This window comes from Hyaena hyaena, unplaced genomic scaffold (assembly GCF_003009895.1).
Source record: "Hyaena hyaena isolate Hyena2069 unplaced genomic scaffold, ASM300989v1 scaffold_99, whole genome shotgun sequence".
Classification (NCBI taxonomy): Eukaryota; Metazoa; Chordata; class Mammalia; order Carnivora; family Hyaenidae; genus Hyaena; species Hyaena hyaena.
The window spans coordinates 3,792,627-3,811,457 of record NW_024080731.1 but is presented as its reverse complement, the minus strand read 5'-3'; the positions used below and the strand labels follow the sequence as shown (position 1 = coordinate 3,811,457).

At 37.4% G+C, this 18,831-nt stretch overlaps 1 protein-coding gene across 10 annotated transcripts in view; it reads left to right on the top strand.

Annotated features, from left to right (window-relative positions):
- PPFIA2 (PTPRF interacting protein alpha 2) overlaps positions 1–18,831 on the top strand; it is a 110,563-nt gene that overhangs the window by 19,262 nt on the left and 72,470 nt on the right. For all 10 annotated transcript variants that reach the window (XM_039235566.1, XM_039235564.1, XM_039235563.1 and 7 more), the window contains 4 exons: positions 172–392; positions 10,343–10,580; positions 14,164–14,193; positions 17,779–17,909. In XM_039235566.1, the coding sequence (XP_039091497.1) occupies positions 172–392; positions 10,343–10,580; positions 14,164–14,193; positions 17,779–17,909 (620 nt within the window). The remainder of the gene's footprint in view (positions 1–171; positions 393–10,342; positions 10,581–14,163; positions 14,194–17,778; positions 17,910–18,831) is intronic.

The window sequence follows — 18,831 nt, the reverse complement described above, 5'->3', positions numbered from 1 at the left end:
ACTTAAGATGTCAAAGAAATATTTTATTGAAAAAATACTTTAAAATTTTAATAATCAGTTCTGCTTTTGCTAAGTAAACTATAAAAGAGTCTGTGCAAGTTGATTTTTTCAGACTAGTGCTTTGATAATGAGCAATAAGATATGTGCAATAATTACTCATTCGCCATTCAGGTGAAATCTCTTGGGGATCATGAGTGGAATAGAACTCAGCAAATTGGAGTGCTAAGCAGCCACCCTTTTGAAAGTGACACTGAAATGTCTGATATTGATGATGATGACAGAGAAACTATTTTTAGTTCAATGGATCTTCTCTCTCCAAGTGGTCATTCTGATGCCCAGACTCTAGCCATGATGCTTCAAGAACAATTGGACGCCATCAACAAAGAAATCAGGTGAGTTCAGTTACCACTGATGGTTTTAAGAGATTAGAAGACCTTGATCTTAAAAATGTCATAATTGGATCAGAAACACAGGCAACACCTGGGAGCTTGTTAGAACTGCAGACTCTTAGACCTCACACTACACTGAATCAGAATGTGCATTTTCACAAGATTCTTAGGATATCCATACATGTCTGTATGGATAAAATTAGGACAATCTATGAAACATACGTAGGTTACAAATGAAAATGTGCCTCCTTGTTGGGATGAACACTGGCTATTGTATGTAAGCCAATTTGACAATAAATTATATTTTTAGAAAAGAGTAAATGTGCCTCAATTTTTCAATTTAAATTTTTGGAACTTATTTTTTTCCTTAAATAGTTTATTGTCAAATTGATTTACATATAACACCCAGTGCTCATCGGAACAAGTGCCCTCCTCCATGCCCATCAGCCCCCTTCCCCTCTCCCCCACCCCCATCAGCCTTCAGTTTGTTCTCAGCATTCAAGAGTCTCTCACCGTTTCCCTCCCTCCCTCTCCCCAACTATTGTTTTCCTTCTACTCCCCCATGGTCCTCTGTTAGCTTCCTCCTAATCCACCTATATGTGCAAACATATGGTTTCTGTCCTTCTCTGCCTGACTTATTTCGCTCAGCATAACACCCTCAAGTTCCATCCATGTTGCTACACATGGCCATATTTCATTCTTTCTCATTGCCATGTAGTATTCCATTGTATACATAAACCACATCTTCTTGATCCATTAATCAGTTGATGGAGATTTAGGCTCTTTCCATGATTTGGCTACTGTTGAGAATGCTGCTATGAACATTGGGGTACATGTGCCCCTATGCGTCAGCACTCCTGTATCCCTTGGGTAAATTCCTAGCAGTGCTACTTCTAGGTCATAGGGGAGTTCTATTGTTAATTTTCTGAGGAACCTCCACACTGTTTTCCAGAGGGGCTGCATCAGCTTACATTTCCACCAACAGTATCGGAGGGTGCCTGTTTCTCCACATCCTTGCCAGCATCTAGAGTCTCCTGATTTGTTCATTTGAGCCACTCTGACCGGCATGAGGTGGAATCTCAGTGTGGTTTTGATGTGTATTTCCCTGATGAGGAGGGACGCTCAGCATCGTTTCATGTGCCTGTTGGCCATCTGGATGTCCTCTCTGGAGAAGTGTCTGTTCATATTTTCTACCCATTTCTTCACTGGATTATGTGTTTTTCGGGTGTGGAGTTTGAGGAGTTCCTTACAGATATTGGATACTGACCCTTTATCTGATATGTCATTTGCAACTATCTTTTCCCATTCCGTCATTTGCCTGTTAGTTTTATGGATTGTTTTCTTTGCCTTGCAGAAGCTTTTTATTTTAATGAGTCCCCAGTAGTTTATTTTTGCTCTTGATTCCCTTGCCTTACGGGATGTGTCAAGGAAGAAATTTCTGCAGTTGAGGTCAAGGAGGTTGTTTCCTGCTTTCTCCTCTAGGGTTTTGATAGTTTCCTGTCTCACATCCAAGCCCTTTATCCATTTTGAGTTTATTTTTGTGTATGAAATTTTTGGGTAGAATTCCCCAGGGAAGCCATCTGGCCCAGGGCTCTTATTTGTTGGGAGATTTTTGATAACTGATTCGATTTCCTCACTAGTTATGGGTCTGTTCAGATTTTCTGTCCCTTCCCGTGTGAATTTTGGTAGTGAGTGTTTGTTTAGGAATTTGTGAGAAAGTGATGCAGTTTCACTCTTCTGCATGATGCTGTACAGTTCTTCCAGCACCATCTGTTAAAGAGGCTATCTTTTTTTCCATTGGATACGCTTTCCTGCTTTGTCAAATATTAGTTGGCCATACATTTGTGGGTCCAATTCTGAGTTCTCTATTCTATTCCATTGGTTTATGTGTCTGTTTTTGTGCCAATACCATACTGTCTTGATGATAACAGCTTTGCAGTAGAGGTTAAAGTCTGGGATGGTGATGCCTCCTGTTTTGGTTTTCTTCTTCATTATTACTTTGGCTATTCTGGGTCTTTTGTGGTTCCATACAAATTTTAGGATAGTTTTTTCTAGTTTTGAGAAGAATGCTGGTGCAATTTTGATTGGGATTGCATTGAATGTGTAGCTTGCTTTGGGTAGTAATGACATTTTAACAATATTCTTCCGATCCATGGGTATGGAATGTTTTTCCATTTCTTTGTATCTTCAATTTCCTTCATAAGTTTTCTATAGTTTTCATCATACAGATATCCTATATCTTTGGTTAGGTTTATTCTTACGTATTTTATGGTTTTTTGTGCAATTGTGAATGGGATCAGTTTCTTGATATCTCTTTCTGTTGCTTCCTTATTGGTGTATAAAAATGCAAGTGGTTTCAGTACATTGATTTTGTATCCTGCAACATTGCTTAATTCATGGATCAGTTCTAGTAGGCTTCTGGTGGAGTCTGTTGGGTTTTCTATGTACAGTATCATGTTGTCTGCAAAAAGTGAAAGTTTGACTTTTTCTTTACCAATTCTGATGCTTTTTATTTCCTTTTGTTGTCTGATTACTGATGCTAGGACTTCCAGCACTATGTTAAACAACAGTGGTGAGAGTGGACATCCCTGTCATGTTCTGATCTCAGGGGGAAAGCTCTCATTTTTTCCCCATTGAGGATGATGTTAGCTGAGGACTTCTCATAGATGGCTTTTATGATGTTTAAGTCAGTTCGTTCTATCCTGACTTTCTTGAGAGTCTTTATTAAGAAGGGATGCTGTATCTTGTCAAATGCTTTTTCTGCATCTAGCGATAGGATCCTATGGTTTTTATCTTTTGTTAATGTGATGTATCATATTGATTGATTTGTGAATATTGAACGAGCCCTGTAACTCAGGAATGAATCCCACTTGATTATGGTGGATAATTCTTTTTATGTGCTGTTGGATTTGATTTGCAAGTATCTTGTTGGGGATTTTTGCTTCCATATTCATCAAGGATATTGGCCTGTAGTTCTCTTTTTTTTGCTGGGTTTCTGTCTGGCTTGGGAATCAAAGTGATGCTGGCTTTGTAAAATGAGTCGAAGTTTTCCTTCGATTTCCATTTTTTGGAATACCTTGAGAAGAATGGGTATTAATTCTGTTTTAAATGTCTGGTAGAATTCCCCAAGGAAGCCATCAAGCTCAGGGCTCTTATTTTTTGGGAGATTATTGATAACTGATTTGATTTCCTCACTAATTATGGGTCTGTTCAGATTTTCTATCTCTTCCCATGTGAATTTTGGTAGTGAGTGTATGTTTAGGAATTTGTCCATTTCTTCTAAATTGTCTAGTTTGTTGGCATATAGTTTTTCGTAGTATTCCCAGATAATTCCTTGTATTTCTGAGGGGTTGGTTGTAATAAGTCCTTTTTCATTCATGATTTTGTCTATTTGGGTGCTCTCTCTTTTCTTTTTGAGAAGCCTGGCTAGAGGTTTGTCAATTTTGTTTATGTTTTCAAGAAACCAACTCTTGGTTTCATTGATATGTTCAACTGGTTTTTGTTTGTTTGTTTGTTTTTTGGTTTCTGTATTGTCTATTTCTCCCTGATTTTTATTATTTCTCTTCTCCTACTGTGTTTGGGGTGCTCTTGTTGCTCTGCCTCTAGTTCCTTTAGGTGAGCTCTTAGATTTTGTACTTGAGCTTTTTCTAATTTCTTGTAATAGGCCTGGAGTGCAATGTACTTTCCTCTTCGGACTACCTTTGCCACATCCCATAGAGTTTGAATTCTTGTATTTTCATTTTCATTTGTTTCGATATATTTTTTTATTTGTTCTCTAAATGCCTGATTGGCCCATTCGTTCTTTAGTAAGATGTTCTTTAACCTCCATGTTTTTGGGGGTTTCTAGACTTCTTCCAGTGATTGATTTCAAATTTCATAGCATTGTGATCTGAAAGTGTGCATGGTATGATCTCAGTTCTTTTATATTTATTGAGGACTGCTTTATGTCCCAGTATGTGATCTATCTTGGAGAATGTGCCATGCGCACTTGAGAAGAAAGTGAATTCCATGGCCTCAGGATGTAGAGTTCTAAATAAATCTGTCAAATCCATTTGGCCCAATGTGTCATTCAAGTCCATTGTTTCTTTAGTGACTTTCTGTCTAGTTGATCTATCCGTCACTGTAAGTGGAGTATTAAAGTCCCCTGCTATTAGCACATTCTTATCCATAAGATTGTTTCTGTTTGTGATTAATTGTTTTATATATTTAGGTGCTTCCATATTCGGTGCATAGACATTTATAATTGCTAGCTCTTCTTGATGGATATACCCTCTATTTATAATATAATGCCATTTTTCATCTCTTGTTACTGTCTTTACTTTAAAGTCCAGTTTGTCTGATATAAGTATAGCTACTCCAGCTTTCATTTGACTTCCAGTAGCATGGTATACATTTCTCCATCCCCTTACTGTCAATCTGAAGGTGACCTCCAGTCTAAAATGCATTTCTTGCAGACAGCATATAGATGGATTTTGTTTTTTTTTATCCATACTGCTACCCTATGTCTTTTGATTAGAGCATTCAGTCCATTTACATTCAGTGTTATTATTGAAATATATGGGTTTAGAGTCATTGTGTCCTTTGTGGGATTCATGCTTGTGGTGGTGTCTCTGGTAACATTTCCCTCAGAGAGTCCCCCTCAGGATTTCTTGTAGGGCTGGTTTAGTGGTGACAAATTTTTTCAATTTTTGTTTATTTGGAAAGACTTTTATCTCTCCTTCTATTCTGAATGACAGGCTTGCTGGATAGAGGATTCTTGGCTGCATATTTTTCTGTTCATCACATTGAAGATTTCCTGCCATTCCTTTCTGGCCTGCCAAGTTTCAGTAGATAGGTCTGTAACCACTCTGATACGTTTACCTTTGTATGTTAGGGCCCTTTTATACCTAGCTGCTTTCAAAATTCTCTCTTTGTCCTTATATTTTGCCAGTTTCACTATGATATGTCATGCAGAAGATCAATTCAAGTTACATCTGAGGGGAGCTCTCTGTGCCTCTTGTATTTCAACGTTTACTTCCTTCCCCAAGTTGGGGAAGTTCTCTGTTATAATTTGTCCCAGGACTCCTTCAGCACCCTTCCCTCTCTCTTCCTCTTCTGGAATTCCTATGATATGGATATTGTTCCGTTTGGTTGTATCACTGAGCTCTTGAACTCTTCTTTCATGTTCCTGGATCAGTTTATCTCTCTTTTTCTCAGCTTCCTCTTTTTCTATAATTGTGTCTTCTAAATCACTTATTCTTCTTTCTGCCTCTTCAGTCTGTGCATTGGACACCTCCATTTTATTATGTATCTCATTTATAGTATTTTTAAATTTATCACAACTATTTTTAATCTCCATAGTCTTTGTAGCAATAGCTTCTCTGATGTCTTCAATACTTTTCTCAAGCCCAGCGATTAATTTTATGACTATTGTTTTAAATTTTTGTTCAGTTACATTGCTTATATCTGTTTTGAGCAGTTCTTTAGCTGTCATTTCTTCCTGGAATTTCTTTGGAAGAGAGTCCTTCCGTTTCTTCATTTTGGTTAGCTTTCTATGTCTTGTTATTTTAAAAGTTTATGTGCTCTGCACCTATGGATGCTTCTGTATTAAAGAGTGCTCTATGACTGTCCAGGGGCTGTCCGTTCAGGAAGTGTTCTTTAAATGATGTCTCTTGGTTTCTCTTGTTGAGATTTTGTTTATTTTATTTCCCTATTCATAATGGTATTTGGGACTCTCCACCATGTGTACTTTGGCTTGTTTCTTGAGGTAGCCCTGGAAAACAGACAAACACACAGGGAACAAAGGTACACAAACACACAGACAAATCCAACAAACACGCAAACCAGAAGAGAAAAAGAAAAAAAGGGAAGGGACAAAAAACAAAACAAAACAAAAAAGAAAAAAAAAAGAGGAAGGAGGGAAGACAAGTAATAAAAATAAAAAATTTTAAAAAAGGAGAAAAGAAAAGAAAAAAGAATAAACCCAAAGACAAAGGACATTCTAAAGGCATAAAACCAGGATTTTCAGCTACAAATAAAGAGCCAGGTGTATGCAGTGCTGATGGAAGAGCATATATAAAGAGAAATGACAGGGCGGGGAGGAAGAGAAATTGGAAATGAAATGACCAGGCAGAGAGACTAAGAGGCTTGATTCAGAGGGAGAAATCATAGAATATGTTTAGAGGCGATGAGAAAGAAATGAAGATGTTACTCAGAGAAACGATACAGTCTGATTACTCCAGAGAGAGAAAACTAAAAAGGTAGCAGTGGAGGTGTAAAATATACATCTAGAGAATGGATTAAATGTGACTGTTTAAGCAAACCAGTGACCAGAGTGCCCCAACCAGCAGAGTAGAGGGTTACAAATGAGAAAAGGGAGAATATATCTGAATAGAAAGAATTATCTAGGATTAAACATGGCAGTGCATCCATGTTGGTCTTGCCCCGGGCTCAGGTTAAAAAAAAAAAAAAAAAGCAGCTCTCTGGCAGGGATGGCGTGGTTTGATGTAGGCAGGTCTTAGCCTCCACTGTGTCCCGCCAGCAGGGGACTCCCTGAGGCACCACCTTGGTAGTTGTGGGGAGAAAAATGGCAGTGCCTCAGTCCCTTCTCCAACCAAGCCTTGCAAATCACTCCTTTGGGTCCGATCTCCCTGTGCTGTGGGCGTGGCCAAGTTGAGCTGAGTTCTATGCCCACGCCCTGCCTCACTTCCAGGTCCCAGTCCACGTGCTTTATTGATACCGCCTGAAACACAGTCCCGCAGGTCACTGCTTCTCTGCTGCCCCAGGTCAAGGGGTGGGGGAAGGTGGGGGAGTGGTGCAGCCTCAGATCCGCTGGGGCACAACCTGGGATCTGCTGCCTTCGGGCTGCCGGGGCAAGTCCAGGTAACTCAGCCTCAGCCCACCGCCTCAGGGTTGCAGGGAGTCAATCCTGGGGAACACAGCTTCAGGCCTGCAGCCTCTGCGCTGCCGGGGATGGTGCCGGGAGCTCAGCAGAGCAGTTTTCCCTGGTGCCCTGTAGGACCGGGGGCACCTAGTTCAAAGTCAGCACCCTAGCTAGAACTAAAAACACCCTCTTCCCAAGCCAGGGTTTTTCTCTTCTCCAGGTACGGTTCTATGAGCAGTTGCAGCTTCACTTTCTTTTCCCCGCGACTCAGCTGGAGCCGGGCTGGCTCTCAAGCCAGGCAAGCTGCCTCCCCTCCCTCCGTGTCTGTGGTCCCTGTCCACTTTTATCTTCCCCAGTTCTCACTCACACACTTATGAGGTTGCCTTTCCATTGTGCTCTGTCCCTTTCTCTTCCCAAACTCCTGCAGCTCAGTGTCCTATGGCTTCAGGCCTTCTCTGTTTGAGAGATGGGTGCCAGCAAAATGAACGAGCTCCCTACTTCTCTGCCATCTTGCCGCCGAGCCTGTAAATTTTTGGAGCTTATTAAGGTTCACACAAAGTTGGGGAAAAGAAGGTACAGAGATTTCCCATATATCCCCTGGCCTTGCACACAACTTCCCCCATTATCAACATCCTTCACCAGAGTAGTATAATTGATGAACCTATATGGCACATATTAATCACCCAAATTCCATTGTTTACAGTACAGGTTATTCTTAGTGGTGTACATTCTGTGCGTTTGCAAAATGTATGACAAGTATCCATCATTATGGTTTCATACAGAACGTTTTCACTGACATAAAAATTCTCTGTACTCTACCTGTTCATCTCTTTCCCCACCCCCACCTCTGTCAACCATCGATCTCATTACTGTCCTTATAGGTTTTGTCTTTCCTAGAGTGTCATGTAATTGGAATCATACAATATGTAGTCTGTTTAGATTGGCTTCTTTTATTTAGTCATATGCATTTAATGTACTTCCATATCTCTTCATGGCTTGATAGCTCATTTCTTTTTAGCTCTGAACAATATTCCATTGTTTGGATGTACCAAACATTCCATTGTTTGGATAAACTAAATTTATCCATTCACCATTGAAGAAAATCTTGGTTGCTTTCAAATTATAGCAATCATGAATAAAGCTGCTATAAACATCTGTGCTGGTTTTGTGTGGACATAAGTTTTTAACTCATTTAGGTAAATACTAAGAACACAAATAGATAATATGGTAAGAGTATGTTCAGTTCTATAAGAAACCACAAGCAGTTTTCCAAAGTAAATATAAAAAAATAAAACTTTGTAGTGATTATAACTTTATAGTTAAAGGTTATATGTCCTAGGAGATCACAATAAGCCATTTATAGTTAACAGAAAAATGTCTTAGGAGAGGTTCTAATCCCTAATTTTTAAATCAACTATTGGCACACAGTTTCATTATAACAATGTGCATAATGTGTGTAGATACAGCTTAAATAAGATACTTATGCAACTCAGCTAAAGCTCTTTGTTCTTTGCATCTCACTTATACATATTCTTGAAGCTTCTTTTTATTTAAAGAAAAGGGAGTAGTAGTGCTTTGTCTTCTCAAAAGCATTATCAACAGTTAAAATATTTTTTTCACTATGTTTGTTAGTATGATGTATATATCTATCTAGACATAGATCACCTCCACATTATTAAATTGCCTGGTGCTTATTTATATTTTTAATGTTTGTTTATTTTTTAAAAAGAGAGAGTGGGGAAGGGGCAGAAAGAGAGAGAGAGAGAGAGGATCCAAAGTGGGCTTTGGGATGGCAGGAGCGAGCCTGATTTGAGGCACAGATATGGGGCTTGAAATCATGAACCATGAGATGATGAGCTGAGCCAAAGTTGGGAGTTCAACCAACAGCCACCCAAACACCCTGCCTGGTGCTTATTTAAAGTTGACTTGGCTGAGCAGGTTATTGGTTTTTAAAAAAAGTCTCAGAGATTTATTTGACCAAATGATAATTATGAATGACCATTTATTGAAGATTCTATCAATTATACTTTTCCATCAGTTGGGAGGTAAGATTCAGCATCTTTGTTAGGATCTGAGTTTCTAAAAGTCTCATTTATTGGCACCTCAGTTCAAAAGTAAGATTAGGATTAGTGTCAAAATTATCTAGGCAGACAAAGTTTTAAAAGTTTTAGCAGGTGATAGTATAGATAGAAAGAGGGTCAAACTGAAAGTGTGGAGGCTGTATAACATTTGAAAAGAACGATTTTCTAAATTTCAGCCAGAAAGTCTCTGGAATTTATTAACAGTTATATTGCCTTACACCCTCCTACACTGTTGGTGGGAATGTAAACTGGTGCAGCCCCTCTGGAAAACAGTGTGGAGGTTCCTCAAAAAATTAACAATAGAACTTCCCTATGACCCAGCAATAGCGGTGCTAGGAATTTACCCAAGGGATACAGGAGTGTTGATGCATAGGGGCACATGTACCCCAATGTTCACAGCAGCACTCTCAACAATAGCCAAAACATAGAAAGAGCCTAAATGTCCATCAAGTGACGAATGGATCAAGAAGATGTGGTTTGTCTATACGATAGAATACTACATGGCAATAAGAAAGGATGAAATCTGGCCATGTGTAGCAGCATGGATGGAACTAGAGGGTGTTATGCTGAGCGAAATAAGTCAGGCAAAGAAGGACAGAAACCATATGTTTGTACATATGTTTGTGGATTAGGAGGAAACAAACAGAGGACCATGGGGGAGAAGAAGGGGGAAAATAGTTGGGGAGAGGGAGGGAGGCAAACGGTGAGAGACTCTTGAATGCTGAGAACAAACTGAAGGCTGATGAGGGTGGGGGAGAGGGAAAGGGGGTGATGGGCATGGAGGAAGGCACTTGTTGGGATGAGCACTGGGTGTTATATGTAAACCAACTTGACAATAAACTGATTAAGTAAAAAAAAGTTATATTGCCTTAGAGTAAAGAAAGCATTAGATTTGATATAAAATACTCACAGAGTTATTTATTTATTTATTTATTTATTTATTTATTTAGTGAATTCTAGTTACCACTATAGCAGCATATAATGGATCCTAATTCAACTGTCTCTTTTAGGCTAATTCAGGAAGAGAAAGAATCTACAGAGTTACGTGCTGAAGAAATTGAGAACAGAGTGGCTAGTGTGAGCCTGGAAGGCCTGAATTTAGCAAGGGTCCACCCAGGTACCTCTATCACTGCCTCTGTTACAGCTTCTTCGCTGGCCAGCTCATCTCCCCCCAGTGGACACTCAACGCCAAAGCTCACCCCGCGAAGTCCTGCCAGAGAAATGGATCGGATGGGAGTCATGACACTGGTATGATGATGTGCACAGAGAACATTTGCCCCCATTAAGATTCATGGTACATTGGCTGATTCTTATTGGGTATTTATTCTAAGGACTTTCTTTGTGTTTTCTTGTTTTTCTTTTTTTCACAACAACCGTATATGGTAGGTGCAACTATTAATCCCATTATGAGTTGAGGAAATGTAGCCTACAAAGATGTAATTTTCCGAAGTCACATAATAAGGAAATAGAAGAGCAGCAATCTGAATATCACATGAGAAATCTGAATGACTTAAACCATTAAGTAAATTTTTCCTGATGATATCTTGATGAAGTAAATTGAGACTGGGTATTTTACTTTTAACACAATAAATAACAAAAAATATTGATTCTGATTGCTCCAGTATAACTACATAGAATGTTAAAATTTTATAATATAAATAATATAATTTTAATAAAAAGAACCACCAAAACCAACAGCAAAAATTCTCCAATTTTGTTTTAGAATTTTATGTCAACAGTTTTTACACTTCTTTATTCTTTAATCCTTTCTTTCACTTATTTTTATATTTAGAATTAAAAGTTGGAATCCTAAATTGTTAGGAATTAAAAGTTGGAAACCTAAATTATTAGGAGGTGTGCTGAACATAACAGAGAAAATCAAAGTGCCCTTTGATAAAACTAATGTAGAAAAACCTCTGGATAAAATGATAGGAATGATTGCTGAATACTATGATCTTTAGTCATTTACTTCGCATTATAACATCTGCAAGTCAGAGGACACTATTTCAATAGAAAACAGAACTGGGGTTTGAGAGCTTGAGTAAATTGCCCACGTTCAACACAGTAAATGGAGCTGTATTTTTTTCAAGTTTGGTAATGCAAAAGCATATACCATTCTCTGTTTTTTCTATGATTACCTAAAACTATGTTTAAATGATTATAATGAAGATTTAAACGTTCTAAACTATTTATGAAGGTAAAATTCTGTTTTTGTAATGAATATTAAAACTATACTATGAAAACAATGAAATTCCAATTAAACATAATTTGGGAATATAAATTAGGTAAAAATAAATAAATCAAATAATAGCTTATATACAGTGACACTAGCACAAATACAACAAATAGAGAAGAAATTAATGATACTACAGAAGAAATGAAGTGTATATAGTGTGTCTGCATATATTCAGGAAGCTATGAAGCTGCTATACAAAGTGTCACAATATATCTGTGTATGTATGTGTGTAAAATAGCTGAACAAAAAATTTTGTTTCATTTTCTAAATAGCAATTTTAAATAAATATGCTGCAAAAATGTATATTGTAGCTAATAAAAATATACATACACACACACACATCACACTCGCACCTCTAGGGAAAACAAAGATATTTTTTTAATTTTAATTTTTATAAAATGTATTGTGTATAAATACATTTTTCTTTAATTTTACAATTGTGAATTGAACCAGTAAACTATTTATATGGTGTGGCAGCATTTTTCATATTCAGACTCTCCAGTTATGGACTTCAATGCAATAAAGTCAACATAAAAGAGAAATGGCAAAATTTTCAAAAAAAGGAAAGATTTTATCTTCTTAAGACATTGAGTCCCCTATTCTGTGCTCATTTCTAGACTTGATATTAAAAGTATTCTTAAAATAGACATCATAGACAATGCCCAATCAGAACAAAGGACACTGAATCAGAACTGACCCCACCTAGACATAGCACAAATGTGTTAGTCAATGTACTGAGATACTGCCCAATATACTGAGCTACATTATAATCTGCTAATTTTAGAAATCTAAGAACCATCAATTTGACTTTATTAACTGAACATGATACTGTCTTCGGCTTAGTTCTGTTTATATTTGCTACATATGTTTGATGACTTATTTATTATCAAAGCTACAGTAAGAATTTTTGCCCACATAAGTTAGTCAGCATTCAAGGCAAGGAAACTTTGGTTGTTTCTGTCCTGCTATTTGTCCTTACATTTTTGCAACATAGTAGTTTGCTCTTTTAAGTATTTTCATAAACATTAGCATCCTAATCCTTGATAGTGTTATTATTATTATAACAAAATAATATATATATATTTTAATTTTTTAAAATGTTTTTCTTACTTATTTCTGAGAGAGAGAGAGGCGGTGTGAGCAGGGGAGGGTCAGAGAGAGAGGGAGACACAGAATCTGAAGACAGGCTCCAGGCTCCAAGCTAGCTGTCAGCACAGAGCCTGATGCGGGGCTCAAACCCATGAACTGTGAGATCATGACCTGAGCCAAAGTCAGACACTTAACTGACTGAGCCACCCAGGCGCCCCACAAAATAATATATTTTTAATCATTTAGACATGATGTTTTCATATATGTGAAAGAGATGACACTGCTTTCCTACATTTTCTTTAGCAATTAGCCATAAATACATCAATGGTAAATGAACATTATTACACTGTAATTACAGTACCTAAAAAAATGTTGAAAACATTTCTTGAGGGTAAAAAAGTACTTAAAATGTCTGACTCAGAAAAACAATAAACAAATTCAGGAAGTCCTTATCACCTAATAAAACTTGGTCATTAAATTCATCACTGTTATGGTGAAAGGCAGGTGAATTTTCTTTTACCTGTAGAAAATGTGAGGGGGGCATAATGTTGTGGAATATCATCCCAAATTTCCTCTGAATATTCAATGAAAAAATTGGGAGATAGAAAATTAGATTTTGGAAAGATATTGTATTCATTTGTATTGTATGTGTTTATATGTTTTACAAACATTGTTGTTTGTTCTGATTATAAAATGTGCTTTTATTTACTTTTACCTCACCACAAATCCAGAAGCATAAAGAACATCCTACTGATGTTTAGTTAGAATATTGTGTGGAGTAAATCAACTCATTTTCCAGGAATAGCAAAAATATATAAATGTAAATATTACTATAATAGAATAAAATTGTTTTACTTACGTAAGAAAAATTAACAAAGATATTAAGTGAATAAGATTCATCTGAAATCATTAAGACTTAACTTGAAAAAAATTCTGTAAAAGCACATTGACAAGAAAACGGTAGCCCTAGAAACATATTATACTGAGGCCAGAGCTATTGGCATTTGGGACTGGAGACTAGTTAGGATGCCAGGAAGTTAGACATAGCTCAGGCATAGCATGCCTGTCCAAGGGTGGATCAAGGCTCTGCATAGGTAAGGCAAAAGGTAATGTTTACAAACTCCATATATGTGCATTAGATCTTTGTTTATAGATAATCTCTTTCATTCCCATTTATATCTTGGGGGGAAGATGTAGTTCCATACTTACTTCTGGCTAGCTCACTCTATATGTGCTTCATATTCCCTAGGGTTCCAGATCCCATGCATGTATGTTTGACCCCGTCATGTAGACGTGCCCATCCTCCCATTCCATCTAAGAATTCCCTCTCTGAAGTCACTCTCAGGAGGAGCCCTTTTATAATGGATAAAGGCACTTATTTAGAAAATAATGAAATGAAAAAACAAGACAGTCAAGTTATAGGATACTATTAAAACTTGTAATGTGGTCATATGGTACTTATTAATTAGTTCTGTTTTATGTTGCTTTTATTACTGCCAATCACAGCCAAGTGATCTAAGGAAACATCGGAGAAAGGTAAAGTAAATATCTTTTGTATGACTACTTCTAGAATATTGTTTTTTTCTGTGAAAGCCTTAAAATTGTATTCCCTGTAGTTGAGGCATTTTATTAATATAAACAGAAATATTAAAAGTATTTAAGCATTATTGAATTTTTAAAATGTTATTATAAGAGCAAATGCCTCAAAATAAAACTGTTTATGCTTCCTAGGGTAATGATTAGATTATATAGTCTAAATATCCTAGAATTAGATTATTTATTGTCAATGCTAGAATATTGCCACTTATTTTTAAATGTAGTTTTACTATTATTCAGGTATGTGAGACCAGCAGATCAGGAGACTATTGCCAATGAAAAGATAGCTTGTTACTCACCCTTCCCAAGAGGAGAGGGCACACCATGCTATGCAAAGCAAAGGAAGCACCAGAGTAGGTTATGAGGCAAAAACAGCCAGGAGAAAGGATAGGTAGGAGTTTTATTGTGGTCTGTTGGAAAAGAAAGGCAGGTTTAGCAGGCTTAAGATTGGTTTATTCTAATCATTTGCGTGGGTTCTGGGTATAGGGACTATCTCTAGTTGTCTGATTCCTGGTCTGGGAGGATTAAGGCAGAGGAATATTGCCTCCCGGAGTATCAGAAGAGCCAGATCGAGAATATGATTTGGGATACTGGTCTAGGTTGATTGATGTGCCTATGAAAGACACACTCCAGGGAAGTAGTTTGCAATCTCTAGGAATTAGCTAGTCCTGGGAGGAGCATTCTGTCCTGGGTCAGCATGGTGCCAGACACCAGAGCATCAAGAATATAGAAATTATGAAAATATAAATAATCTGCTACCTTCTTGTTTAATGTGACATCAGTAGAATACATATTGGAAATGAAAAACAAAATTGACTACAGTTCTGTTCACAAAATGACATCTTCTTAGATAATTGATAACAGCAGAGTTCAGACTCATGGGATAATCAGATAGGAAAGATTTCAAAGGTTCAACCTACTCTCCAGTGCATAAATCTATTTTTTCAACATTATCAAGATGTGGTAGACTATGCCCAAACACTTCTAGAACTATAAAACAATTTTTTCTTTGTCTCTCTTTTAAATTAAGGGAATCTATGTTATGCTTGTGTGGCATAGATTGATGACATTTCTTTTCTTGAGTAATCATCTATCTTTCTATAGCATCTTCTCCTTGATACTACCAGTTGTTTCTTAAGTGTCAAATTTACCATCATAATTCTTATTTGTCTTTGACTTCCTCTACCAGATAAAAGAATTATACTGGGAATATGAAAAGAAGTCTGAGTAGATGATGGTTGTAAAATAAGCTTAGTAGATATAAGAAAAAAGTCACAAAAGAAGGTTCCATACAGAAATGGAGGCTTAGGGAATTCACAGGGTGAAGAAATGGTTGATAAGAAAGGTAGGTCATGGAAAAAAGACCACAAACTAAAAATTGTATATCAGGCTAAGGAGTTACAAGTGTGATTCCATTTACCCTTGAAGAAAACACATTAGGATAAGTATTATTACTTCCATTTTACTTATGAGGAAATTGAATCCTGGAGCAGGTAAATAATATGCACATGTCTTTCAACACATAAGAGAAACCAGAATTCAAATCCATCTCTGATCCAAATCCTTTCTCCTTTATTTTATTTCTGTAATGTAAACTCTAAGCATTACTCAGAGGAACAGTGTGTATGATGTTTTTAAGAGCTGATATTTGGAAAGTTGGCTTAGTTTGGCTGGCAGCGTGGAGAGAGGAAGGCATGTTAGGAGGTGTTTCAGGAGAAAAAAAGTAATGGAAGCAGAAAGGTCAGGCTTGGCAGAAATAATCATAGAAAACAATTATAGCTAGATCATGGAACTGTGAAGACGTAAATACATATCAGGAAGAGTTTGGAAACACACCTTAGGAGTTTAGATGAGATATGTATTTAGAAAGAGTTTTCCATAGGATTAACATCATGCTGAAAGTAGTTCTTGAAGAAGTCTTCTGGTGACACTATGCTAGTTGAAATGGAGAGAGGAAATCCTATAAAGATGCCCACTTAAATGGGTAAAAGTAATCAAGGCTTGGATGACAAGAGCACAGACAGACAATTTAATTGTTTCATCAATGCATAAAGTCTTTGTCATGTATCATATATAAACACATTTATGCATAATAGCCTAACATAGAAAACAAAGCAAGTCATTATGGAGACGTAAGATGAAAACAGAGCTATGCTGTAGCCATATTGCTAACCCTTTGTCATCAGAACTTCCAGAACCATATCTATTAGCTGTGCTTTCCACAATCTTTCTATGTATAGGCATTTTACTGCACAGTGATGCCATGAAAAACAATGCAGAATTGTTGTAAATAATGTCTTTACAATCTACTTTACCATTGAAAAGTCTTTAATGTAGTTTTATACGTCTGTCTCTCACAAATGTTGTAGTATCTTGAATTGCTCTGGACTCTGAACTAAATTCTTTTTTTTAATGCTTATTTATTTTTGAGGGAGAGAAAGACAGAGTATGAGTGAGGGAGGAGTGGAGATAGAGGGAGACACAGAATCCAAATTGACTCCAGGCTCTGAGCTGTCAGCACAAAGCCCCCATGTGGGGCTCAAACTCACAAACTGAGATTTCATGACCTGAGCCAAAGTCGAATGCTTAACTTACTAAGCCAGCCAGGTGCCTCTGAACTAAATTCTTTAAAGAAAGCCCTTCCATCCCATCTTCTGGTTTCCAGATGCTTTTGTCTGTGTTCCCATGGGAAGTAGTTAAATGAAACAGTTTTATTTATGTTTTTGTTTTTACCTTTTATAATCCTTACTTTAAAAAGAAGTTTTTTCTAATAAGCTGCAATTTAGTTTTTAAACATCTGTACCACATTTCATTTGCCTGAGTTAACACCCTTTATCTGATAAAGTTGTAGTTTTGCCATCTTCTCTTCTCATTTCAAAATATCTACTTAAGCGGTGCCTGGGTGGCTCAGTCAGTTAATACATCGGACTTTGGCTCAGGTCATGATCTCAAGGCTTGTTGAGGTGGAGCCGGGTGTGAGGCTCTGTGCTGACGGCTCAGAGCCTGGAGCGTGCTTTGGATTCTGGGTCTCCCTCTTTTTCTGCCCCTTCCCTGCTCATGCTCTGTCTCTCAAACATAAACATTTGTTTTAAAATCTACTTAAAAGATGTCCATGTTATAATAACCTGACTATGCATACTTTCTTAGTGAGTTAACTCAAATATGTGTCCAGTAACTTTTTGTAAAGCCTATGTGTTCTGATATATTGAAATGTATTCCATGAAAGCTTTTTCATGGTCCCTGGATATTGATCCATGGTGCTTATTTACTCTTAAATAATATTTTTTTTGAAATGTGTCCGTGTTTTGTTTTAAAGTGGAAGACTTCACTTTTAAAAACAGTTATTAAACTCACATGCTTCAATAATACGAATTTATATGTTAAGACTATATGCCCCACATTTTTTGGTTTTGTGTTTATATTAGAATTACTCAAGTAGCCTTGCTACTTGAGTGTTCTCTTTTTCTGTAATTTTCATTTGAAATCTAGAAAGAATTCATCTGAATGTGTTGTTTTCCCTTCTAGATTGCAGTGGTGGAAGAAGATGGTCGGGAGGATAAAGCAACAATAAAATGTGAAACTTCTCCTCCCCCCACACCTAGAGCCATCAGAATGACTCACACCCTTCCCTCCTCCTACCACAATGATGCCCGAAGGTATGATTCTTGCAGCTCGCATCTCATTGCATGCTCTCCTTCTGAAAGTATTCCCCTTTCTTTGAGTGCCATTAAATAGACTACTTAAAAATTTATATGAGAAATTTGGTTTGAGCTATAACTCTCCAGTAGAGTACTGCCCTGCTCCCTCTCCCCTCTTCTTTTGTGAGAAAAAAATTACATTCTGAGATCAAATTTTTAGTTTTAAAATTAACCATGTATTTGTGGTGTTATTACTAGCCGATGTTGATGAGATAAGCTCTTCTATTTTTAGTGGATATTTAGTACTAAAATGAAATCAGGCTAATGGAAGGACTTACTGGGAAGAATAACAAAAAACTTAAAGGATCCTAGGACAGGACTATACATTTGGCTTATGTGCAAAAGTAAGGTCTAGGGGACACCTGGGTGCTCAGTGGGTTGAGCATCTGACTTTTAATTTTAGCTCAGGTCATGATCTCATGGTGGTGAGACAGGACTCTGTGTTGAGCATGGAGCCTGCCTGGGATTCTCTCTCTCCCTTTCTTTGGGCCACTCCCCCATAAATAAAACACTTTTTAGAAAGTAATTAAGTTCTGAAAAGTCCATAATTGCAGTTCATTTACTTTTAGCAAATAGGTAGGTGCACCACTCCGCCAGGAGCTGGTGTTGACAGCTATAACAATCAAGCGGAAAGTTCTTAGAGGGGGGAAATAAAGCATACTTGCCAAAATGTTAAAAGAAAAGGAAAGAGTGGGGGGCGCCTGGGTGGCTCAGTCGGTTAAGCTTCTGACTTCGGCTCAGGTCATGATCTCACGGTTCGTGGGTTCGAGCTCCGCGTCGGGCTCTGTGCTGATGGCTAGCTCAGAGCCTGGAGCCTGCTTCAGATTCTGTGTCTCCCTCTCTCTCTCACCCTCCATCCCCTGCTCATGCTGCCTCTCTC